Genomic DNA, 26208 nt, shown 5'->3' with positions numbered 1-26208 from the left:
AGCGACTCACACAACCGCATTGTTGTGGGGGAAGAGAAGCTCAGGCAGCCGCTGAGCCCTGCCACTTCTTACTGCTTTTCCACAGTCCCAGCGATCGATTTTAAGCCTCATATCCTAGTATATCACTTGAAACCGCTCCCGTCGCCCTGGATACCTGTCGGTTACTTCTAAGGTTCACTCGGTTCAGCGCGAGCCGCGGTCGCCTTTGGATGACCAGACTGAATGTGGATTTAACTGCTGCTTCGCTCCGCAGGCCGCACCGCCATTGCTGCTGTTTTTATAAGCTTAATTCTTGAAAATAGCGAGGTAAGTTTTACCTCACTCTCGTTTTACCCGTTTAATGTTTTTCCCTGTACCCTGGATACCTTTAAGTTAGAAACGAAACAGTGCTACTCATAGAAAAAGACAACTTTTTTAATTGAGGTAGTTTCTTGTGTTGGTCGCCATATTTCCTTCCTCTTCAAGTCCCTGTAGTAGCAGGCTAATGTTAGCCCGGTTTCTGGACGGACTAGCAACTAGAGAGGCCACCGCCTGTTTATTAAGGGGAACAACATGGTTGTCTTTTCTTGTAACCCGCCAGTGTTTGATTGGTCGTTCTAAAGCAGGTTCGAAACATAGCACGGATCACTGTCTAGACGGACTTACCGTACCTACCCGTACCGGACATGGATCTAGTAACAAGCTGCAGCTACGTGGAGCCGCTGTTATTCAGGAAACAAACCACACAGGTTGCGCAGATCGGAGGCTCCTTGTCTTCGGCATTGCTGCTTCCTGCTCTCGATGCATTTCTTTCATTTGTCCAGTGAAGGTTGAAGGTACTGTTAGCGCAGCCGGCTGAAAGCGCATTGATCTCACGAGTTAAAGGTGCACCAGCACACGTTGGAGCACTATGTTCAAAGCTGCTAGCTTAACTTCACTTGCCCTGGTTTAAAAAATAAAATAAAGTGTGTGTGTCGCGAAGGTACAAATCTAAGTAATAGCGTTATTTGGGGGGAGTTGGATTTCAGGGAAATCGATATACATATGCAAACATGGCTGGAATAATTCATTTGATAATGGTTTACCTGGCCAATAATAGATACGCTTGGAAAGTAGGTTTTGGTGGTTTTCTTCGTCTATGACATTTAACTATATCTTTCACGTTTTGGTTACAGAAAGATAGATCTTTTTAATGGTGTGTCAACAAATTCATAAAGAGCACAAGAAATTAAAATCCAAGTAGCCCCAGTCCTGATCTGTTTTTCTGTAGCTGTCAATGGATCAGATTTACTGTAGGATTAAAATTTACGTCACAACTTTATTCTGGATCTCACATTAAGGTTTTTATTTAATATTTACTAATTAGCATTTTGGAGTATTTTGATATGATTCCCTAACTAATGTAATGAACAGGGTTTTGTTTAGCAACTTTAACATAGCACTCCTTTAATATAGTCAAAACAATTGCACCATCAGGATCAAAAGACAGCAGTCGGTCATTTAAATGTAGAAGGCTTACTACTACTTTAAATTAGGCTTGACGAAGAAGACACAAAATACAGAGGTGAAAACTTTGTTTCGGGACATTTTTTCCCTTATCTGTAAACAAGGGTTGGAAGATGTGACAGCAGCCAGTTGTGTACATGCAGAAATGTACAGTGAAATCCATGACATGACAGCTTTCTCAGCAGCTGCTAGATCAGCGAGTTATTTATAATAATAATAATAATAATAATAATAATAATAATAATAATAACTTTTTGTGTAGCGCTTTTCAAGAAACCCAACGATGATTTACAAAAGAGTATAAATTTTAAAACATATATTTACACATTTGTTTCATTGCTTGGGTTTTTTCAGGGTCCTCATAGCTCAAACATGAAGAAGAAAAGTCGAAACCAACGACCAGCAGTGATTAAGAGAGAGACTTCTCCCATCAAGCCATCGCCCAACCGGGAGACACTGACATATGCACAAGCTCAGCGAATGGTGGAGTTGGAGGTGGATGGCCGTGTACACCGGCTCAGCATCTACGACAAGCTGGATGTTATCACAGACGACGACCCCACAGCTCAAGAGATCATGGAGTGTAACAGCAACAAGGAGAATAACGAGAAGCCCCAGCAGGTTCTGGTGCGCTCTGTCCGCCTCAAAAACAACCAGCAGAAGAAGAATGCAGCTCTCACCACCTCACATGGTGGTAGTGCCACCCACAGCAGTGCCAGTGGCCTATTGGAGCCGAAGGTTAGAACAGTTGAATACAATCTGCCAGTGGTACCGAAAAGGCCAGCAACCTACTACAAATACACTGAGAGGACACCTGAGGAGCTGGATGAGGAGGTGGAGTATGACATGGATGAGGAAGACTATGCCTGGATGGAGATCATCAATGAGAAAAGAAAAAGTGAGGGAATAAGTCAAGTGTCGCACAACCTGTTTGAGTTTCTCATGGATCGCTTTGAGAAAGAGTCATTCTTAGCCACGCAGGGTCAGAGTGACTTGCAGTCACTTGTGGATGAGGATGCTGTGTGCTGTATATGCATGGATGGAGATGGAGCTGACAGTAACGTCATCCTCTTCTGCGACTCCTGCAACATTGCCGTGCACCAGGAGTGCTACGGTGTGCCATACATCCCCGAAGGCCAGTGGCTTTGTCGCCACTGCCTCCAGTGTCCGACACGACCGGCTGAGTGTGTTTTCTGCCCGAATCGAGGAGGAGCTCTGAAGAAGACAGATGATGACCGCTGGGGCCATGTAGCATGTGCCCTGTGGGTGCCCGAAGTTGGCTTCTCGGACACAGTTTTCATCGAGCCCATTGACGGTGTCCGCAACATCCCACCTGCTCGCTGGAAGCTTACTTGCTATCTGTGTAAGGAGAAAGGTGTCGGCGCGTGCATCCAGTGTGACAAGATCAACTGTTACACCGCCTTCCACGTTAGCTGCGCCCAGAAAGCTGGTCTCTGCATGAAGATGGAGCCCGTCAAAGAGGTGACTGCATCTGGTGCCACCACTTTCTCTGTGAAAAAGACTGCTTACTGTTGCAGCCACACACCTGAAGGCTGTGACCGCCGGCCACTCAACATCTATGAGGAGCCCCACCCTAAAAATGGAGCCTTTCACAAGCGAGCTGAAAAGAAAGGGAAGGCCAAGGGCTGGCAGAAGAAAAAGAATAAACGAGCAGACCCTGAACCAGAAACGGAACCTGAAACTCCGACCAGCTCTGGACCTAGCATTACTGCTTCAAGGTAACAGTCAGCCTTAGCTTACCAAATCAACACTCTCTCTCCTTGGTCTTTTGTCCTTTATTTCATTTGAAATGATAATTTTTTTCTGCTTCTAATTTTAGTTGAGTGCTATCTAAGGTAGGGATTTTTAATACATACAGAAAACAGTAAAACTGTATGAATCTGGAAAAAGTAAATATTGAAAGTTTAACTTGAGATAAGTGATATTTATCAGTAGTACTTCAAGAGAACTTTGCCAGCATTATTCCAATACAGTGGAGTTAAAGGTTTTTTCCACGGGTGTGTCAGCAGTGATTTTTATAAGAGATGAATACAAAGATATCTGATTGGTCAAAAATGACAAGCCAGAGATCTGACAGCATTTTAGAGCTACGGAGAAAATATTATCAAAAATATTATTATTATTATTCACTGATTAATATTCCCCTTTTCTTCTATGTTGGGTTAGTTTTGATACCATCCTCAACCAGGTATCAGTTCAGAGGAAGCGTTCATTTGTTGAGGGGGTGCTGAGCTACTGGGTGCTGAAGAGGCAGTCAAGGAACAATGTGCCCCTAATCCGCCGGTTACAGGCCAACCCACAGCCGCCCAAAGCCAAGAAGACGGTCAGTTCTGTTGACAGCTAGCAACCTCACACAGTAGGGTATTGTCCTTTTTAATGTAGTTCTTGTTATTGAGCTGACGCTTGTTTCCTGCAGGACCATATGGAGTCTAACCAGGCACTGAAGGAGCAGTTGAAAGAGTGGCACCGCCTCCGTCACGACCTGGAGCGAGCCCGCCTGTTGCTGGAGCTCATCAGGAAGAGAGAAAAACTGAAGAGGGAGGAGGTAAAACCCTTTCAGCATTTACTACTTCACGATTGTCTAGTGCAGAGCTTTATTCCTTTCATCATTTCTTTTCAGGACACATTGTTTATTCTCAAGTTAAAGCTAAATATTTTACTTTTCATTTACTACTCACTATTGTAATTATATTTGTTCTTGTTTAGTTAACTCATTACTACCCACAACATCCCAAATTCCACTGATTAGTTGGACAGCTCCTCACAAATTTGACTACTTGACTGTTAGTCTAAAACCTTTTATGTGCTTCAAACACCCAATGCGCTAAAACATAAACATCGACCCCAAAATGGGATTTACTGTATACACACATTCGGTTTTAATAAACATTGACCTTGGACTCTTGATAACACCTCATGCCATTCATGTGGATTAACATTGTTTGGCTACCTTCTTTCGACAGATGAAGCTTCAGCAATCAGTGCTGGAGGTCCAGCTGACTCCCTTCAACATCCTGCTGAGAGCTGTGCTCAGTCAGCTGCAGGAGAAGGACCAGTACAGCATCTTCGCTCAGCCTGTCAGCATTAAAGAGGTCAGCAGTTGTTCATTATTCACTTTAAAACAGTTTAAAGCAAGTCTTTTTCCCCAGTTCAAATGAAATGGCTAATATATAACGACATTTAGCAACACCTCTTTTTCCTGCCATAGTCTTAGTCAAAGATGTTTATTTATAAAGTCTGTTTAACATCTACATAACTGTATTAAACAAATCAAGTGTGTCTCCATCATTATACTAAAAGTAGTTCACTGAACCGAAATCACCAGTTCAAGAAGACCCAATTTAATGTGAAAGTATTCTCATTTCAGAAAACATTTCACGCATTGCATTTGAGATGACTGGCTTTTCATTACATTATAGTGCTCTATCAGTTGCTTTAAGCAACAGTTGCATTCCTTAAAAGCATACTTTCCATTGAAACTCAGGAACGATGTCCCATGTTCACGTGATGAAAATTTCAGGATAATGAGATGCACTGACACCAATTTGTTAATGAGTATTGGTTTCGACTAATGGTAAAAGTGTAAATAACATACTACCAGGGATATCAGGGATCACCACCATATCACCATATTTGCAAGTTTAGCAGTAGATTGTGTGGTATAAAGTCTGGTTCCACCATGCTCAACTGGTACAGACAGGGTTTCAGGCCCTTGTACTTCCACAATGTGTATTTGGCTCCACACTCTCTTCAGCCTAATTGAAGAATATTTGTCCATGTGCAAATAGAGAGTGTATGATAGGGGCCTGCGATTCAAATCAGCGATTCCTGTGCATCTGTGGTATTCTCTCTACTGTTTTCTTTTTTCCTTTTTTTTATTTATTTTTTTTATTTAAAGTGATATTTACCACAATGAAACATCCATCCATCCTCTTCCACTTATCCATATCAGGGTCATATCCCAGATACCATAGAGCAAGAGGCAGGGTACACCCTGGACAGGTCACCACTCAGAGCCATTCACACTTTAATCACCAGTTAACCTAACCCCACTCATTCCATGTCTTTGGAGTGTGGGAGGAAGAGAGAACCCATGCAAGCGCCACACAGAAAGGTCCCAGCCAGGTGGTGAAGTCAAACTCAGGACCTTCTTGCTGTGAGGCAGCAGTGTTAACCACACAACACCGTGCTGCCCTGACAGTGAAACATGTAGCACAGATTCCATACCTCAGTATCAAGTGGGTTGTATGAACAGCTAAACAGTGAAACTAATGGCACCTTTTGTGCCAATGATCGAAGAAATGCAATTTGTTTATGTGAGTGCAAAGCTTCTTGATATAAATGAAAGCATGCATTGTTTTCTAAATTTGGACAACCTGTGTTGCAAAGGTTGACCATTTTGAGGTTTAAAAATTGACATCCAAGTTCTGAAACTAGTGCCCAAACCGATCATCCATAAAAATCAAGCTTTAGAGGGTCAAGGCTCAGTACCTTCCAGCGTGCCTTTTGAAAAAGGGATATCGTGAACCAGAATTTCTTCCTCCTCTTAGACTGCTGCACCTGATGTCTGTTCTCTGTTCTCTGCAGGTACCTGACTACCTGGATATCATCAAGAACCCTATTGACTTCTCCACCATGAGAAAAAGAATCGATGCTCACTTCTACAGGAGCCTGGAGGAGTTTGAAGCAGACTTTGACCTCATAATATCCAACTGCATGACATACAATGCCAAGGACACCTTCTTTTACAAGGCGGCTCAGCGGATGCAAGACCATGGCGGAGCCATCCTTCGCAGGGCCCGCAGAGAAGCAGAGAGGATTGGCTTCGACTTCCCCAGTGGGTTGCATCTTCCTGAAGTTCCGAAACTGCAGCCAACACCGCCATTCACCTGGGAAGATGGTAGGCTTATAGTGCTTCATGAAGTAATATCTGAAAGTGATAAGTAACTTATCTTTAATCGTTATCTCTTAAGTATATTGAATAATAATAAATATTTAAACAGTGAAAGTGTGAGTTCAATAGTAAAATAGTCATGTAATCAGGATAATGACGTGGTTATATGTCACTGTCCTCCGTAGTGGACCGCTTACTGACTCCCACGTACCGCCAAAAGACTCCTCTGGAGGATCAGCTGAAGGAGCTCCTGGAGAAACTGGACCTGAGCATAGCCATGAAGCACAGCCCGTCCCGCAGCAAGAGGCTAAAGCTACTCAAGAAAACCATCACGGAGGTCCGCAGTGAGATAAGCCTGAAGAATTCCCTGCCACCACAACCCTCTACTCCAGATCCCAGCCCATCTCCTGCTGAATCTGAAGACCAACCACTACGAGAACTGCTGGCAGATCCCAGTATACCACAGGAAGACAAGTCTTTACCTCCACCACCATTAGAGACATTAACCTTACCATCCCAAATTTTGCCTATGGACTTGGACCCGACCCCCGTGAAGCTCACAAAGCCCTTGGACCAGTCACCCACAGAGTTTGAGGACGTCACCAACACATCTACCTCAGTGCCATCGGACACCCCTAATGGGCACATCCCAGAGTCGTTGCTCCCCAAAAGTGACCTCTACGTGGAACGCTATAACCGGAGGACCAATGTGCTCTTTCGGAAGTCAAAAAGTGCTAGCCCACAGAAACTACCCCGGACCCAAGAGGTCTCCTCTGGGTCCCCCCCACCCCTGGGCGCCAAAACCTTCCTGTCAGTAGTGATACCTCGATTGGAGACGCTCCTTCTGCCAAAGAAAAGAAAACGCAGCAGCAGCGCTGATGGTGAGGACGACGAGGAGTCGCCGATCAAACGCCTTGGTACAGGTGCCAGTCAGATATTAATTATTTTGTTTCAATTGCAAATAATGCTGGTGACAAAAAGATTCAGTGAGTTTAAAACAATTCTTGTATTATTATCCCTCTCAGGAATGGCAAACGGTTTTGTGGTGGAAGAGGAGGGTGTGGTCTCACAATCTCCCCGTTTGCTTGAGCCACGCCGACGCTGTGCCTCCGAGTCGAGCATCTCTTCAAGTGGAAGTATCCTTTGTGACACAAGGTGAGTGAGAAAAGAACCAACCAAATCCTGAGTGGCTATGCTTATTTTCATAATTTTGTCCTTAACTTCTTCCAGTGTTAACATTGTGGTGACCAAGTTTATAGTATAATCAGAACAATTAATATATGCGCCTCCAAGGCGAAAGGTGCCAAGACACTTTCTGTTTTCAAACCAAATTAGTTAACCGTCAGTTGCACACAGAGGTTTTCCACAAATGACAATACTGTCACAGTAAGTCTGCTTCTGTGGTCAACACCAGACCTTTAACAAACAAAAGATCATAGCAACAAAAAACTCACGCGGCAAAATGAAACGACTGAAATTAAAAAGGTGCTTGTTTGTGGTTATAACATATAAAAATAGTAGAATAAAAAATGTGATGACTTTAAATTACAGAAACAAAAGTCTTGATAGTGTCTATAAAAAGAACTAACCAAGAACAGTCACAGGTGTCACAGCTGGTTTATTTAACGTTTTCTTTGGTGTGTGGGGAGACGCTGACATGCGGAGTTTAAAACGAGCTTCATTTTGTAGTGGATGACTTTAGCTGGTGGAATACATTTGTGGTGCTGCTACCTTTAGTGGCAATAGTTTTACGGCATCCTTCCTGTGAAATCCAAATGATAGTCTCCATCCCTCGCTCGTCTGAAACTCCTGCTGCGATATGTTTTTCCTTATCTGGTAGTATATAAACACACATGCTCAGTGCAGTGTGCCAGGTAGAAACATTTCTGGTAGGGAGCGGGGGATTAATGATTCATTGGATGCATGGGAGAAAAAAAAACTCCTAGTAAATCCCATGCAGACAGCCTAGTATTGCCATGGCAATTTATAATTGTTTTAACCATCGTACGTGGAAAACTTGCAATAGATCAAGTATATTCGATATATCACCCACCCCTAGTTTGATGTATTATCTATTAGCTTATATTTTGTAAAACTAAAAGTTCTTTTGAAGTATAAAATTTGATATTTAATAATTTGGAACAAAATGTCATAAGACAAAAATATATTTTTAATAATATGAAGTAGGTTTCTTTTGGTTTCACTTGCTTAACTAGATTTGGAGTTTGAAAATGAATTGGTGAAGACAAAATTAATAATTGTTAGTCAATCATTCCAGCAGCTCATACATGAGGGTTTTTTAAAAAACAAAACAAAACAAAAAAACATTTTCCTCATTGACCTTTGCTCCTGCATCTTTCAGGACCGTTATCCTGTCTAAAAGTGGTAAAGGGCGACCGGCCACCGCTCGACGTAGCACTGTGGATGACAAAAGCACTCTAATGACCTGCATTGAAAATGGCGAGTTCATCAAAGCTGCAAAGATCTCTTCAGGTGAGCCGATCAGCTCTGGATTGTGACCTAATGAGTGTGCATGAAACAGCTTGGCAAGCTTTGATTTGTCATTTCTTACTTCTGTCTTCTGAAGACATTTACTAAACTAATTAAAGAGTGGCTCTTTATTGGGATACTAATACTTCTTATGTCCAAGCATGCAGCATTTTATTAAATTAATTTCTTGCTTTCATGTTACATCTTCACTTTTCTACTTTTACACCTGTGTAATACAGAGCAATTGAAGTTGAATGAGTCATGTTGAGTGTCATAGGTTTTGATGTAAAAATCCTTTAAATAGAAATCCTTGAAAAGGGGTTACTACAGAACCATGAAATCACCGATTCATCAATGGAGTCTTCCACACTGGTTCTGAAACTGAGGTTAAGTGGTTCATCAGGTACTGGATTTAAGTCAGCATATTCTGCGCTCACACTGAGTTCAAGCTACAAAGGAAGTTGTGAACGCAGGAGAACAACAGAAACGGGAAACCGCGGATGGACGAGGTGGAAGTGAACTAAAGACTGGTATTTTCTTTGTGGATTCAAAGCGAATTATACACTCGTGCCCGTCAGCTACATTGTACTTGAACTGATGTGGTGCAACTACTAAAACTGCATTGTTCATCATTACTGCCGACGTTAATGAACATTGCATTATGACAGTCTTGAAGTTAGGAAGTTGGATTGATTGTGTGTGTGTGTGTTTGTGAGAGTGCGTGTGCAGTTTGTTTTTGAGTGTGAGTGTTTGCAATGGTAAAAGCATATCTAAAGAAAGTTATTTCCTATGCCATTCATGAAAAGTATCAGCAGTACGTGAACTTAATATATAAATTAACACGGACATATTTATATTAAAAAAAAAAAAAGCCAGTACCCACACATACATACGATATACACCCTAAAAATGGTTTACATGGTCTACTTAATAGAAAGTATTATTGGCGGTGTGTGTGCGTTGAGATTGGTTGTGCTCTCTGTTGCAGTGTATCCTTCATAACTTGCTTGTTGTTGTTCCTGTAGAGGTGTGGAAACCCACTGCTGCTTCTCCATTTGTTCTGGAGCCTCTTAAACTAGTTTGGGCTAAATGTAGTGGATATCCCTCCTTCCCTGCCCTGGTGAGTGAGTGTTAGTCCCCTCTGTATCTCATTACCCATCTGCCCCTCTGCCATTGTCCATCCTGTAGCTCGTAATTTGTGCTCATGGCCACGCAGGAGCTTCCAGCTGGCTGATAGTGGAATGGTTGTTGTTGTCGTCGTGTGTAGTGTGGGTCGCTTCGCTCTGGGTGTATTGGGCTTGACTTGGCCTTGCATGCTTGTCTCTCTGAATGCTGCCTTCTTTCACCAGGTTATGCACTTCAGCTTTTTTTCTTTTCTTTTTTTCTTAAAAATACTGGAAATCAAGTGCTTTGAATTAGAATACAGAAAACACAAAGGACATGGAAGTGACTAAATATGTCAACAAACAGGGCAATAATTTAAGATACATCAGTTGAAAGAAATCTCACGCATTCACACAACTGTCAGTTCAAGATGGGGGATTACATTGGATTAGTTTATCTAATTTTACAGGCTTCTGCAGATTGTTTCACTTGTGTGCAGCATAATAAAAGTCAGCTCCCTAAATTTAGTATTAGGATAATGAATTTCAGGACCAGTGAGTCATGGAGCTGCAGAGCAATGTGAAATTGATCTCTAGTTAAAGGATAGTCCCTGAAAGTTTGCCCACTTGGGCAAAGGATGAAATTTCCCTCCATAACATGCATTGAGAACCAGGAAAAAGGCTAAGTGTCACAATGGTAAAGAATTGTTCCAAAAAGCCTGGATCCTTCTCCTGATTGAACCACAAGTTAATCACTTAAGTTGGGCCAAGAACCCACCTCTGCTAAAAAACGTCATGCTAACCCCATCCATAACATTTTGTGTAAATCTGCTAACAAATAGAAACACTGAACCAATCCCCCTTTTTGGCGGAATTAACAAATAAAATCCAGTAAAGTTCTTTTCAACAGCTACCTCCCAACTTTCACATATGGAAAGAAACAATGCATTCTAAAATCTATCCCCTGTTACCAATGACAGGGTGGAAAGAGACTGCGCTGAAGGGTTTAAGGTCAGAGGCAGTCTAATGCAAATACATTACATCATCATGTATAACAACAATTTGCTCCTTGCAAATCTGGGCAGAATAGTCTCTTTAAAGAGCTTAAGTTCATTAATATGATTTTAAAATACAGTTTGCAAGTCAGAAACAAAGATCTTTCGATCAGTGTCACTTAAAAAGAGTCACTTTACAGGAACTGTTAGTTTGTATAGAACAGCATCCTTCAGTTTTAGTTACAAACTTTAAAGTTAGCAACATGAAAATCAAGTCCACTTATAGTTAAGCATGTAATTTATTTCTTACATTGTCAAAAGCCTTAGCTAAATAACTTGGCTGGCACAATGTCAGTGTCATGTAAGACTTACACTGCTCACACAGTACTGTCTAAAAATAAAGACAGTACTCTGTATTTAATTGGTATAATATTTGCTAACTCCTTAGTCTGAATGTCTAACAAACTGGGGTGTTTTTAGTCACTGCAATTAGACATAAAATGTAAGTCGAGTAGTCAACTTGTAGCAGGGCTACAAATAATGTCTTTGGCTTTACTTGATCAGCTAGAATGGAAACGAGTGAAATGAGAATTAGGAAAAAAAAAAAAGCTCAGGGTCAGATTTTTCTAATGCAGAAAACACTTTCAAATATGCCCATCCAAAAAAAATAACATTCATTAAAACATCACATCTACTGTAAGAATGAAATAGAAATAGTAATTATAGAACTGTTTAGATCTTCTCTATTTCCTTTACTTCCGAGTGGAGACAAAGCTAATTTTGCATTTTGAATTATTTGATCTAGCTCAGTAGGAATTGAGCCATTTGGAATTAATAGTTTTTTTGGACTTCTCAGTTATCAGTACCTTTTACAGAAAGATTTTCCCCCAAGCAAGACGTGGACAACTTACAGCTTAGATGTGGAGTTGATGGCAGAAGCAGATATTTAACTCTTCACAGAAATGGCACTGACTTGGTGATGTTAGTGGGCTGTTCAAATAACACAAACAAACCAAAAGTAATGTACTTATCAAGACAAATTAGTATTTTTGCAAGTTTTCAGCCAGCCATTTAAATTAAAAAAACAAAACAAAAAAGTCCCAAACTCCAGGTGCCAATTTTTGGCCACACGTTTTCCTGCGAGAAGTCTGCCTCCCTCAGTGTCCCGCTCCATTTTCTTGGTCTTCACAGATCATGGACCCCAGGTCACGGAGGACAATGTGTCGGCACAGCGGGGTGGAGCTTCCCCAGCCACCGTTGGACGTTCTCAGAGCCGGAGAGCGGATGCAGTTCAGGTCCGCAGAGAAACTCTTCCTCGTCCACTTCTTCGACAGCAGGCGCAGCTGGTGAGCAGCCAACTTCTTTCACTGTTAGCTGGGATTGAATTAATCTTGCTTAAACAAAACAAGTGATCAAGACAGATTGTACGTTTGAAACCTATTTAACCTGGAAAGCAACATTTGATCCACTCTAATCTACTCCTGCTGTTGTCGATGAGCTCCACCAGTCATATCTGTGGCTAGCCAATGTATGAGTCACTGTAGCCTGCTTAATGACAGCTTTTTAATGTGTTCATAATAGGAAACTTAACTATTGTGATGTGGTCCCCAAACAGTTTTTCCAGAGACCTAGTTTGGGAGAAGAGGGGGAAAAAAAAGAAAAAAGGAAAGCTTCACTTTAACAAAAATTTACTTTTGTACTGATGTTGTTTAAGAGTGACTTCTGAGACAAAAAACAAAACACGTTAGCCACTTAATACAGACCTTTTTTTTGTCCTATGTCAAATTATTACTATATATGTAAAACAAAACCAATTTAGACTGATCAGACTATGAAAGAGATGCTGAACTGCATTCTGTGTCTTGTACAAAAGGTCTTGAAAGGAACTCCACTTCGTCACATGTGAAAACATTTTCCAAAATGGTCTTCTCTCTCATCAGGCAATGGCTTCCTAAATCCAAAATGGCTCCCTTTGGCGTCAATAAGATGCTCGACAGAATGAAGCTGATGGAGGCTCGGTCGTCCTCCGTCCGAAAATCTGTGCGACTCGCCTTCGATCGAGCCATGAACCATCTAGACCGAGCTAGAGAGCTCAAGCCGAACACTGGCCTTGGTGTCACGATTTGAAGCCCCGCCACCTCAAGAATCCTCCCATCTCCCATCTCTTAATCATGTTTTTGTCACTGCAGAGAACACGGTGTCTGCTGTATACGCACAACACAAACACATCTTGTTTACTATGTCCTTCAAACTGGAACCAAATCATTTCCACCCTTCCTCACACACAGGTTCCACCTCTCTGAAATACTGTAGCTTGAAACAGTTGTTCTTATTTGTCAAGAGCTATGCAATGAAAAACGTCTTTGTTAGTGGATTCAAAAAGTTGACAGGGGAAAAAAAACAAATCAAATCTTGGCTGCGAGGACTGAAAAGTAGCAGGTCTAAACCTGTTGAATGTGGCAGAGTTTGGCCTCTGACCTCCTTAAATGTGCTGCAAGACTGCTGCAATCTCACTGCCATGAAATTGTCCATCATTGTGTGTGACAGCAGCAGCTCCTGTAAATATCCTGTACAAGGCCTGACACTAATTTATTCATTCCCTCAGTCAGTTTTGGTACACAGCATTCTGATATTTATACAGTGAGGTGATGATTCGCGCTGTCAACAGCACTGACAGTGTTGGGATTTCTGCTGGTGCTATCTCTACAGAGAAAAATCAAACATGCATACTGTATTGAACCTTTTTATTTCACCTTCTTTTGTACGTTTTTTTGTAAGTTATTGAGTTCTCAAGCTTCAAGTTCTCATCTTTGGCATTAATGTGTTTTTGTGTGCTTTTTTTTTTTTTTTTTAAATTCTGAATGTTTTTACTGGACTACTTTTTTTTTTTTTTTTACTGTTTGTACATATTTATAACATCTATAAAACTCTCAAAGTTTAAAATGCCCAAAGTGCATCATTCACACCAAAACAAAGGAGAAAAAAAGCTTCCCACAGGTTCCCCAATTATCTTTTATGGGGTTTTTATTAGATTTTTTCAGGTTTTTGGCCTGTTTGTTTGCTGTGATGAGTTCAAGTCTTCTGTAAAAATGTCATAGAATCACCTTCTCAACCTGGAGTGGACAGTCAGCTGTAGGCGAGAAGAGAATGTGCCTGTACTAATTTATTGTAAATTCAAAAATGTATATGCATTACTTTATAGAGAAAGTAAGAAAATACTACAGGTGCACTAGGAGTCACATAGAAGCCCCTTCTCTTTTACCTGTGTCAGTCTTTGTTTTCCCATATTGATAGCATTAAATCTGAAGGGTGAGGTGACAGTGTTTGATGTTTTATTTTGGCAGGGTAGCAGTGGGTAGACTTCCTGTTTTCTTTGGTCCTTCTGAATGTGGATGTTGTGTGTAAATAGATTTGGTACTTTAGCTGATTCTCTGGGAAAAACCACAGTTAACAGGGAACAGAACCCAGCTGACAGCAGGCTGGTGGGATTTTTATACTAAAACACTGAAATTAAAATATGTTATTAAATCAATCCGAATGTCTTCTGGCTTTGTTTTTACACATTTTTCATTCAGACTTTACAAGAAAAAAAAAATCAAGGCTGTTTGCCTGGTTTTATAGTACTTGTTATACTGAGAAGTTTTTATATTGGAAAAAAAAAAATTTGAGTAAACAAGTTCAGCAACTTCCCTGTATATCACCAAGTGACCATTAGATGGAGCCATTGCACCTTAACTGATTAAAGGAAATATGTCTTATTAACACAAACAAGAATAATAAATGCAGAACTCAATGCATTGTAGCCATTTGGGGACAGGGATAAGTCATCTATTCATTCCATATACTACATCACCATGACACTGTTTGACAACACAAATCAAAGTTGCACTACTTTATAGAGACACGTGCTTCTTCTGATAATGTGGATAGAAGTTGTTCTTTAAGAGCTGGAGCTTCCAAAGTCTGCCTGACCTCAACTCTGCTGTGGATGTTGTTTTTGATTTTAATGTCAGGTTCACTACATTTTCCACATGCCTTCAATATGAAGTCTGACCAATTTAAGTGTTAACTGAGCACTGAAATGTCACAAAAGAAGGAAGAACCATTTCCACAAATTACTGCACTAATTTTTCAAGTGAGAAAATATAATTTCATTCAATATTTAATTGCACTCATTTGCACTGCGAGTATGCATTCACTAGAAGAAGAAAAAAAAAAACTACTTTGAAAGACTATGATTACACAAATGAAAAGTCATTCTGCTCCATTCTTCAAACTGCGGCTGCTGTTTGTTTTTATTATCATTGCTGGTTCAGTTTTGACGCCGTCCCTCAAATGTTTTTCTGATGACTCGTTATCCTTCAATTAGAAGCAGGGTCCAGGGGTTTAAATGTCTTTGAAGTTGGAAATTGTTAATTACCCATTTGGATGGATAATTAACAATTTCTAGCTAATCAATAAACCTAACACATGTTGACAACAATGCAGCTGCCACTGCTGCATATACGATGCTGGCTGAATCAACCAGCTTGCATCTGTTTGTTTGTGTTGAAGGTCATGAAACTTATTTTCTCCAGAGTGAAATCTAAAAAGCTGAAACAGTCTCTCTAAAATTCTGACAAATTCTGCTGAAATCTCCTTCCTGTCAGCACCAGTTGGATTCCTGTTTTATTATGTAAAAATCATGGTGTTTGATGCAGCATCACTCGAGCCCTAACCAATATCGTTGTCAGAATACAGTTTTTAGTTGAAGTTTGTGTTTTGTTTTCTTTCACTTAAGCCAAGAGGCAAGGATAAACGTGAATGTGCATTCATGTGTATGGAGGAGGATTTGGAGGACTGTTCAAGTCTAAAAATTCTGGGGGATTGGAAGGTTAAAAACACAACCCACTTTCAATATTTTCCTTGTTACAGGGACAATACAGCTAATGTTGAGTCCACAAGTTCACATAACACAATCTTATTCTGGTTGATGAGATGCCATCCCACAGTGGGTAACCATCAGGAGGTGGTTCCATACTTGTGGTTCCTCTACATGCAGAGGGACCATTAACTCAATAAATTGTTATATTGCCAATATGACTAATCATCCAGTCCAATAAATGATGAACATAAGTCAATATCAGAGTAAAGAAAGATTGTGCACGTTTTTCATAGACATAGTGCATACACTCACACATCTTATGCTCAACCCCAAAATGCATTTTCCTTACAAATGTGCCACAATTTCAAGGGAAATAACGCCAATAGCATAAGATTTATTGCCTAGAAGCGCAGCTACAACAAAATAATCATGGTGTCACAAAGTGTGCCAAGTTTAATTCCTTCCTCTTCGAGGTAAAAAGGAAATTAAAACACAGAAAGGAACTTTAGTCTGAAGTGATGCCTTTAGTTGAAAAAAATAAGTTTTTAAATCAAGAACTCTGGTAAAATCTATTTAGTGTGCACTTTGCATAAGTCTGAGCTGTGAGGGATTATGCTGAAAACTGGGTTAATATAATTCACTTCATTTGTATTTGCCAACTGGCTATTAAGAATTTTGCTAAAATATGTAGTTAAAATAAATAAATAAAACCAACCACTGCTGAGATACCTGGAGTATTCCATTAGTGAACAAACTGCTCCCAATATATCAACAAAGCCTAGAGCTGGAGGCAGCCACCCGCCACAGCACTAAAAACAAAGAGGACAGAACAACAAATATGAAAAACACAGTTATTAAATAGCTAAATAAACAATACTTCAAATGAAAGCTAAAAAATAAATAAATAAATCCCAGAATAAACAGCAGTCAGTGCTCCTGAAAAAACAAAACATAAGTTAGCTATGGCACCTACAAATTACTAAATGGAAATATACCAGTACAAAACAAAACACTGGAGTGGGTAAAACTATTAAAAAGTCCACTATTTCAGCTCACCAGGCAAAAGTGTAAATCAGTTCAACCCACAGGGGAGCCAAACCAGAGTCCAGGACAATGGCAGGAAGCAGTCCCCACACCTGGCTGCAATCACCTATTTAAGCCTTTGTAGTCCCCTTATGATTGGCTGTTCAACTGCTACACCTGTATGACTGATTGTAAATCCAGCAATAAACTTTGAAATGAACTGTAACCAAACACTTTTATAATTGTCTTTTTTCTTGGCTTGTCCTTTTTAAATCTCTAAATAGGACTTTTTTTTGCCAGCTCAAACCTTATCAAGTATAAGCTTCATAAAGTATTCTCACATATCCTTATAGTGTTATACATACTTTAACTTATGTGTGTGCATTACTCCTCACTGTATTCAGTCCAGGTTTTACCATAATAGCTTTACAGGGTAAAAGAGAAGAAGCTGCAGGCTTTATTAGAAGCCTTCTTTTTACCTTTTAATTATGGGGGAGTGCGCTGCAAGAGCTGGCTGATTGAAAACACACTAATTAACCAATCAAAAAGTGCTTGGGCAAGTGGTTACCTGTGTGATCACTCTGAGTGCAGTTTCCTTCTGCCTCGTCCCCTGATTCCTGATCTGCTAATGAGACAAAAGTGTTGGAGTCTATCTTAATGAAATTCAGTCATTCCCTCACATGCTGAAGCAAGTGCTCAATCTTCTGTCACATGGGCTTTTTGTAGCCCCTTGGCATTTGAATTTTTTTAAAGAGGAGAGATGGTTTCCTGATTTGGATTTTTGGATTCTCTCCTCGAAGAGAAAAAGGTGTTGGTGGAGGGTGGCAGGCTCTCAGCATGAAAACCTCGTCTGATTTCTTTCCCTGCTCTTCCACTTCTCATCTCTTGATGGCCAGGTCATAATTGGCTGTGACTGGATGAAAATGGCACCTTCAACCTTCCCGCTGCCTGGAAATAATATTTCCTCATATTTCTAACATGAGAAAATCTAAAACCAGGTGAAAAGAACGGGGTGGAGAAAAAAAAGAGTACTTTTGTAAAATCTTATTTGTTTATTGGTGTAACATTTTGATTTACAGGACAAAAGCCAAAAAGTATAAAACCTTAGTTGAGAGATGAATTTTTAAGTTCTTTTAAAAATTTTGTTTTAATTCAAGGTAATATGTCTGAGGTATTAACATTACTACTAATTCCTAATTACTACTATTAAATCTTTCTAATTGTACACTATCTAAAAACTCATCAGTGCAAATTTGGATTAATCACCTGCAGAAATGTAAGTGTTTGAATACCTTTTGAGAAAAAGTACAGTCCCTGTTTTTTCCTTTCCCTGGAAACTATCAATTTCAGGTTCGCTAATCTGGCCAGAACATTTTTTCAAGCACTAATCAAAGCAGAAATAGAAAACAATGATGTGGCTTTATGAGATACAAACTGATTTGCAAAGTTTAAAAAAAAGGGAAATTATTAAAAAAAAAAACACCCACACCTATGAAATATAACACACAAAAATACCACTGGGGTCTGCATGACCCTGGTCAATAAGATGAGGGTCCAAACATTTGAGAAGACTTTAAATGAGATCTGGATCAATATGAGTAACTGATGTCTTTATTAAGTCAAGTCACAGACGTAAAGCAATAAAGAATACATTGTTGTTGTTTGACAGTGATCAATGAGCTTTTAAGGTTGTACAACCTGCCATTATATCCAATGGAATGTTGGACAGCTCTTTGTGTGTGTGTGTGTGTGTGTGTGTGTGTGTGTGTGTGTGTGTGTGTGTGTGTGTGCACTTGTGTATATTGCAGGGAAAGTGATAGTATAATTTGCAGAGGTATGAATATTTTATGGAGTGAACTCATTAGATGCTCGGGCTCTCGGGAGCTGAGAGGAGAGTTTGTTTTGTTCCAGATTATTTGTGTGATAAATTATACATCTCTGAGACTCAACAATATGAAAACAACACAGTTACAATTAGAGGAAGGGGGGTGAAGGGCTGTATTTACACTCCACACATCAAAAAGAAGCCTGGCCCACTTTTTTGTCCGCTATGCACAGCTTACTCTGTGAAGGCCACTCTGAAACTAAATCTAATTCTTAGATCAAGTAATTTCTGTTATGACATATTTTAACGGCAGTTCATTCTTAATTCAAGACTCAAGTTTGCACAGTCACAGTAGATACAAAATGTCAGTGATCTGTCATCATTTTAAGATTTCGTTCACTTAGTCCAAATTATCTGATGGAATAGTTCACATACACTTCCTTTTGTTTTATAATACAATTCAAATTTGTATGTTTTCATCATCACTATAAAAATAATTTCTTAAGGGCTGCTGTCAGAGCAAAAATGTCATATTAATTTAATTATCGTATCCCTTCTTTCACACAATTGCAGCTACTTCACTAGAATTTGTGTCAACATCCAATCCAAAATTAAAACAATATAATTTTTATTTGGTTTCTCTTATCCCTTGTCTTGGTATAGCTCTGATATTTTTTACTTCTATCTGTTCTATTCTACACTATAAATGACCATATTTTACTTGGTACGTAATAATAAGGCGACTTTAAAAGGAAGGGCTACCATACTAAATCACCTTCTCCCTTGAGATCAAACTTAAAATAGAATAGGAACATCTATTTAATTCTTAAATACTGTAGGAAACTGGTAGAAAATCCGTTCCATATCTAAAACGCATTATACTTTTAACAGCATGGTGGCAATAATGATGGTGGGGTAGCACTGGTAACTGTGGGGTTGTCTCCAATCTCCTCTGGCTCTATTAGAGAGTTGACAGGCTGTGAATGGGCTAGAGGCCCTATGGCCTCGGAGCAATCACCATGGCCATTTCACACCCTGCTGATCTCCTCATCTGCAGCAGATTACGGGGTGGGGTGGGAGGGTTGTAGAAGGTGCAGAGGCCCCAAATGAAGTTTTGTCCTCACTCTCAAGAACTCACAGGATTAAAAAAAATTAATAAATGAAAAATTGTCATCCTGTTCAAAGTTAAAATGGCCACTTATGCTAAGCAACTGAAAGTTTTATATTGATATGAGAAAAGTGCCTCCGGAGTACCAAGACTACAAGAACTTGGTAAATTGTAAATGTTTACCTATGAAGTTTATAACTTGTCAGATTTTTAAAAAAAAGCACAACTTTAACAAACTTCTGATTGAGTCACCGCAAAAGATGTTAGAGGAAAAACTACGTTTTTAGCACATGATGTAACTTCAGCACATGTTGTTTTTAGTGAGCATAATACAATAGACAGCCAATCCTTATTGTTTACAGGTACTTGATTTATTTTTCAGTTGAAGGGTATAACTGAGCCACTACGTGATGATGAAATATAATCTATTGTGGCCCAAATGAACTACCAGCAGCAGTTCAAAAGCAGACCAGTGCAATCAATTAGCTTACTGCCAGAGCTGAACTTGGCTCTCTCATTGATTGTCTGACAGGACAAATAGTGCACATCTTCACTAGCTTTGGGAGTTTGAAGGTGATACATTGAGTATGAGTATTACAGATGGATGACTGGATGTACATCTTTTATGATGCTGTTGTTATGTTTTGTTCTAGAGATTAATTTGTTTTGGAAATCTTTGGAGCAACGGCTTTACTCCTCCACATAGAATGGATGAAATCCTAACTCTATGTCTAAGGGTTCTGACAATTGTACTCACAATTTCATTCAGTCACTATACAAAGTTTGTGGCCATAGTTGAGGGTAAGGACGAAGATTGACCAGCAGCTTCACTTTCACACTCAGCTCTCTCTTCATCACGACAGACCGGTACAGTATCTGTATCACTGCAGTGGTAGCCCAAATCCATTTGTTGATCTCCCACTCCCCTCTTCCCTCACTCATGAACAAGATTCCAAGATACCTGAACTTTCCCCCTTGGAGCAGCAACTCGTCCCTGACTTAAAGTGTGCAGTCCACTCTTTCCCGGTTGAGACCAAAGGCCTCAGACTCGGAGGTCCCAGTACTCACCACTTCATACTCTGCTCCAAACCGCTCCAGCTAACAGACTCACAAGTGGAGAAAGTGGTGACAAAATGATAAGAGAGAAACCTGCACAACCAATTCAAGAAAAGTCTACTGTAGCAAACCTGATAACAGTGTCTAAGGTCCAAGTAGGAAGGCACAGATTTCCAAATTGTTTCTGCGGGAGTAAAAATCTTTTAAAAAATAGTTGGGGCGGGTATACCGGGACCTTAAAAGCAAAGTGTACGGATAAGTGTTTCAGCGGATAAGCTGGAGGAGGTGACTGGGGAGAAGGAGCTCTGGGCTTCTCTGATTCAGCTACTGCTCCTGTGACCTGGCCCCAGATAAGCAGAAGAAATGGATGGATGGATGTTAAAGCCTACACCTTTATTTGTTTTCCCTTACATATATTTTTTATTCATTCCGAGCATTTTGGTGCAGTGACATTTAACTGAAATTTTGTGGAATCACATGGACACAGCTTGAGGAGCAACTCAGTTGTACCAGTATTTAAAAGCTCATCCATAGAGATTGTCATTAAATAAGATTGGGAGCCAGGGACACCAATAAAAGAATGAGGAGCTGCTATTTAGAATTTTATGTCATTTAACTTTAGACTTGAAAAAATGTAGAAAGTGAAGACTTTTCTCAATCAACACCATAATCTGATTAAAGGTTACAGAATTTAAACACTCCAGTGTGTTAAAAAGAGCTCCAAGGCTGTGCTTATTTGTGTTAATTGAAATAGAGAAGTACCCATTTCTTGCTTTATTAAGCTCTTCATTAAAAACAGTCATTAACACTTTCGTTTGACTAACACTTTCATCACCCTGAACTGGTCACAGCAGATGGCCACCCCCCTGAGCCTGGTCCTGCTAGAAGTTTCTTCCAGGAAAAAAGGGAGTTTTTCCTTCCCACTGTCACCAAGAACTTCCTCAAAGGGGGTTGTTTGAACGTTGGGGTTTCTCTTTATTGTTGTAGTGTCTTTGTTATACAATATAAAGTGCCTTGAGGTGACTGTTTTTTTAATTTTGTGCTATATAAATATGGTTGAATTTCAATTAATTGAACTGAACTTTTTGATTATGTACTTCCAGACTTCTTGCTGGAGCATGTTACCAACATATAGGGGGCCCCAGCAGACCAGCACAGTCAGACTCAGAAAAACCTTACTCTAATTAAATTTGGAGGTCATCTCCCTCTGCACCTCTGCACTGCATTCAGTGCTGATGCTATTTTTAGATTGCTCTTTAAATGTTTTGCCAACTATTTGCATATCAGCACTGGCCGTATGCGCTGGACCTGTGAATCTTTAATGTAAATTTCGTATTGGGGAAAAGGGATTGAGCCACATTTGGTGAGTATGGCAGTTGTTGATCAGAGATTGTCTATCTTGTGAAACATTGTGTTTAATTTGTACAATCTGATGCACAATATTTATTGAACTGAATGCTCTTCCAGGTCCTCACATCCCTGTTGACAGCCTGATGCTAAGGATCAAATTTAAGGTGCACACTCCTGCCAAAAAATAAAAGAAATGATGACAATATTCCTTGTAGCACTTCTATTTGTTCTTTGATTTCACTGTAAACCTCAAAAGCCTGTAAAACAGGACTACTAGTGGTTGATCTAAAATTATAAGCTACTCTGTTGAAAGCTGCACGCGGCGATTAACTGAATTGCATAAGGTTTTACTATTTAAGAGCAGAGGTGCAGTGTCTTACTATGAGTAATGAATGTAGCATTGAAGTATGTCATTCATGAAGCATCAAATCATAGTTGTTATAGATTGTGAGTCATTGCTGTAAGACTACATGTGTGTTTTCCAAATCTCTCTGATCTAAAGAGCAGAAGATGAAAACATACTATTCAGTTCCTCTTCAGAAGGTTGTACTATGAAAATATTTAGTAGGAATTTCGGGAGGAGAGCATTAACAGCAGCATACTGTGTTAATGCCTGTACTGTACGTGCGTGTGTTTACATGTATGAGTTTGCGTGTTTAATGCAGCGTTTAATGATAATCTAATCTAATGATATGATAATGCTATCTGTGGTGTGGACTTATGATAACCAGCAGGCCTGCTTACTGTGTGCAGAAACTGGGAAGTAGCAATAGAAAACACATAAATAGGGCTGTAAGTGGCAATCTGCTGCCCAAAACTAGAAATAAGATGGAAGAAAAAAAAAAAAAGAAATGCCACATTCACAGGCTAATGCCATTCCATTCATGTAATGATCTTGAATCAGAGTCCAATAAAAAGAGTTTTCCTCCCATGCTTTAATGTGTTATACTCATCAGCTTCTCTGCCTCAAATGGAACTGATGTGCACGGTCTCTGGCTGTTCCTAGGGAATGTGAGAATTTCACTTACTCCAACTCAACACCAGTTAATCTTAACTTCTTTCTTAAGTCATGTTCATGTCTGCATTTGGGTGTTCCATCTAGGCATTTTCCTCTTACAACAGCTTGGAGAATATGAGAGTGGCATCACTGAGCTCCATCAGGACATTGCACCGACCCCACCCGCTGCTCCCTGCTAACTGCTCAGCTCCTGGGGAATAAAGGTCAAGTAATCAGGCATCTGGAAGGACAGCTCATTTGTCACCCCTTGATAAATGCATCAGTGGCTAAACTGTGGAGCAGGACCCCACTGTGATGCACTGAACAGATAGGTTAACTGATCCAAAACAGGAAGAAATGGTGGTCATTTCTGGGCAAGTGGGGATGCTCCAGCAATAACACCCACTCACTGCTAAATGACAGCAGACTGTGAATACTAACTGTGACAAGACATTAAAAGTAAAGAGGCAATAAATTTTACTGAGGGAAGGAAAAGCTGCTCACATCAACCCCTCTCACACTGACTTTTCTCCTGGCCTCCCCTTAGGTTCTCCACTCATCAAAAGTGTTTTCCTAACACAAGAATCCAAAAGATAGATTTTATGATACATAGTTATGATGCAAAAATAGAATATCAGTCCCAAGAAGTACCTTCATGGCTTGTATGGATTCCCTTAGTTGTTTCAATCGTTTGATTTGGTGATTCTGAATGTCTGAATCACAGGATGTTTGGCTCTTAAACTTTCTGAAGTGTTTCCAGACAAGCCAAGAGTCAGCAAAGATATTTTTATCTTTAAACTGAATTACCTCAAAACCCATGATTTATGAGGGGAGATTTGCATCATCAGTGGGACCTATTTCCTGGAGAAACACCAGGTGTACCTATAACAATCAACTCTCAGCTTATTTAGACTGACAAAACACAGCAGTGTACCGTATTTTTGCAACTATAAGGCGCACATAAAAGCCTTAGATTTTCTTTAAAAAGTGCGGCGCGCCCTATAGTGCAGTGCGCCCTGTGTGTTGTAAGGAGGACGTAGTAGAGAACACCATGAGAACGCTAAAGGGTGAAGTGTGGGCGTTGATCATATATACCGGACAATCGCACATACCTGTATAAAAGGTCAGGTATGTGCGATTATGTGGAACATCGTTGTTTTAACAACCCTGAAAATGGCAAAGAGACACGCTTATGAAGCACAGTTTAAACTGAAGGCCATCAGCTACGCGGAGGAACATGGAAATCGAGCAGCCGCGAGAGAATTTAAGATTAACGAATCGATGGTTCGCAAGTGGAGGAAGCTGGAAAACAAGCTCCGACAGGTCAAGAAGACGCAGCTGAGTTTCCGCGGACATAAGGCGAGGTGGCCCGAGTTGGAGGAAAGACTCGAGCGGTGGATCATCGAGCAAAGAACGAGCGGGAGAAGCGTTTCGACGGTCACCATTCGGCTAAAAGCAGTTTCACTAGCAGAAGAAATGAAAATTGAACATTTCCGAGGAGGTCCGTCTTGGTGCTTTCGTTTTATGAAACGGTGCCATTTTTCCATCCGGACCAGGACTACGGTAGCGCAGCAACTTCCAGCGGATTATACCGGTAATGAAAAGCTGGCCATCTTCCGCTCCTACTGCAGCAAACACATCGCCGACAAAAACATCCAGCCCAGCCACATCACAAACATGGACGAGGTCCCGCTCACTTTTGACATCCCGGTGAGTCACACTGTGGAGAAGAAGGGGACCAGCACGCTAGCGATATGCACAACGGGGCACGAAAAGTCTTCTTTTACTGTTGTGCTTGGCTGCCATGCTAATGGACAGAAACTGCCGCCTATGGTGATTTTTAAGCGAAAGACTTTGCCTAAAGAGAAGTTTCCAGCAGGAATCATCATTAAGGCAAATGAAAAGGGCTGGATGGATGAGGAAATGATGAAAGACTGGCTGAGGGAGGTGTATGTAAGGAGACCAGGTGGTTTTTTCCACGCATCACCATCGCTGTTGATCTGTGACTCTATGCGTGCCCATCTCACAGCCAATGTGAAAAAGCTAGTGAAACAAATGAACTGTGAGCTTGCTGTCATTCCGGGAGGCCTGACAAAGGAACTCCAGCCGCTGGACATCGGTGTGAACCGCCCGTTCAAAGTAAGGCTGCGAGCGGCGTGGGAGCGATGGATGACCGATGGAGACCACAGTTTCACCAAGAGTGGAAGGCAGCGCCGGGCGATTTACGCCACAATTTGCCAATGGATTGTAGATGCTTGGGCTAACATGTCTGCTGGCACTGTTGTTCGAGCTTTCGCAAAAGCCGGCATCATTTCCGAGGAGCCGCACGGCACGGAAAGTGACTCTGACGGTGAAGAAAGTGAACCTGGAATGTTTGATGGAGATTTAGCGCAGCTGTTCAATTCAGACACAGAGGATGAGGACTTCGATGGGTTTGATTGATGACAATTACCGGTAATAAAAATGTGAGTACCAAACTCAGTTTTGCTCCCGCTTCATTTTTAAATACGCATACTTGTATGTTTGTATGCTGATGATGATGACAATTACCGGTAATAAAAATGTGAGTACCTAACTCAGTTTTGCTCCCGCTTTATTTTTAAACACGCATACTTGTATGCGCCCTATAATCAGGTGCGCCTTATGTGTGTGTTAAATACAGTAATGGCACACATAACTGAGACTGCGCCTTTTAGTACGGTGAGTCTTATGGTCGTGAAAATACGGTAATTAAATTAGTCTGTATTAGATTTTTTATTGGACAGATTTTTTTTCAAGTGTCTGCATTATATAAAAAATATTCTCAACCCAAAATGTCCACTGTTTCTTTTGGAAAATAGTTTTTCAACATTTTCTTTTATTGAATTTTTGTCTTGGAGTAAGGTTACAAACTTCAGACGGAGGCAGGCCAGCCAAGAGACAAACCGGGGGGAGGGCAATTTAGCCCTTGCTGAAGGCGTACTGACTCTGTGTTTCCTTTCACGAATTCAAGGAATA

General features: G+C 40.4%; 1 protein-coding gene across 1 annotated transcript; it reads left to right on the top strand.

The window, feature by feature from the left end:
- The first annotated feature begins 38 nt into the window (after positions 1–38).
- Positions 39–13722, top strand: LOC146628371 (bromodomain-containing protein 1-like). The gene is made up of 12 exons (XM_085357786.1): positions 39–306; positions 1840–3224; positions 3673–3829; positions 3923–4051; positions 4470–4598; positions 6094–6406; positions 6586–7323; positions 7426–7555; positions 8763–8893; positions 9916–10010; positions 12180–12334; positions 12929–13722. Exons 2-12 carry the CDS (start codon positions 1858–1860, stop codon positions 13113–13115), a joined length of 3531 nt encoding a protein of 1176 aa, XP_085213912.1. The 5' UTR covers positions 39–306; positions 1840–1857; the 3' UTR covers positions 13116–13722.
- The last annotated feature ends 12486 nt before the right edge of the window (positions 13723–26208 follow it).

Source organism: Diplotaxodon limnothrissa, linkage group LG7 (genome assembly GCF_057381915.1).
Source record: "Diplotaxodon limnothrissa isolate DT_005_m linkage group LG7, D_limnothrissa_male_GT1.1, whole genome shotgun sequence".
Taxonomy (NCBI): Eukaryota; Metazoa; Chordata; class Actinopteri; order Cichliformes; family Cichlidae; genus Diplotaxodon; species Diplotaxodon limnothrissa.
The sequence above is the reverse complement of the archived record's forward strand: the minus strand, read 5'-3'. Positions and strand labels throughout refer to the sequence as shown.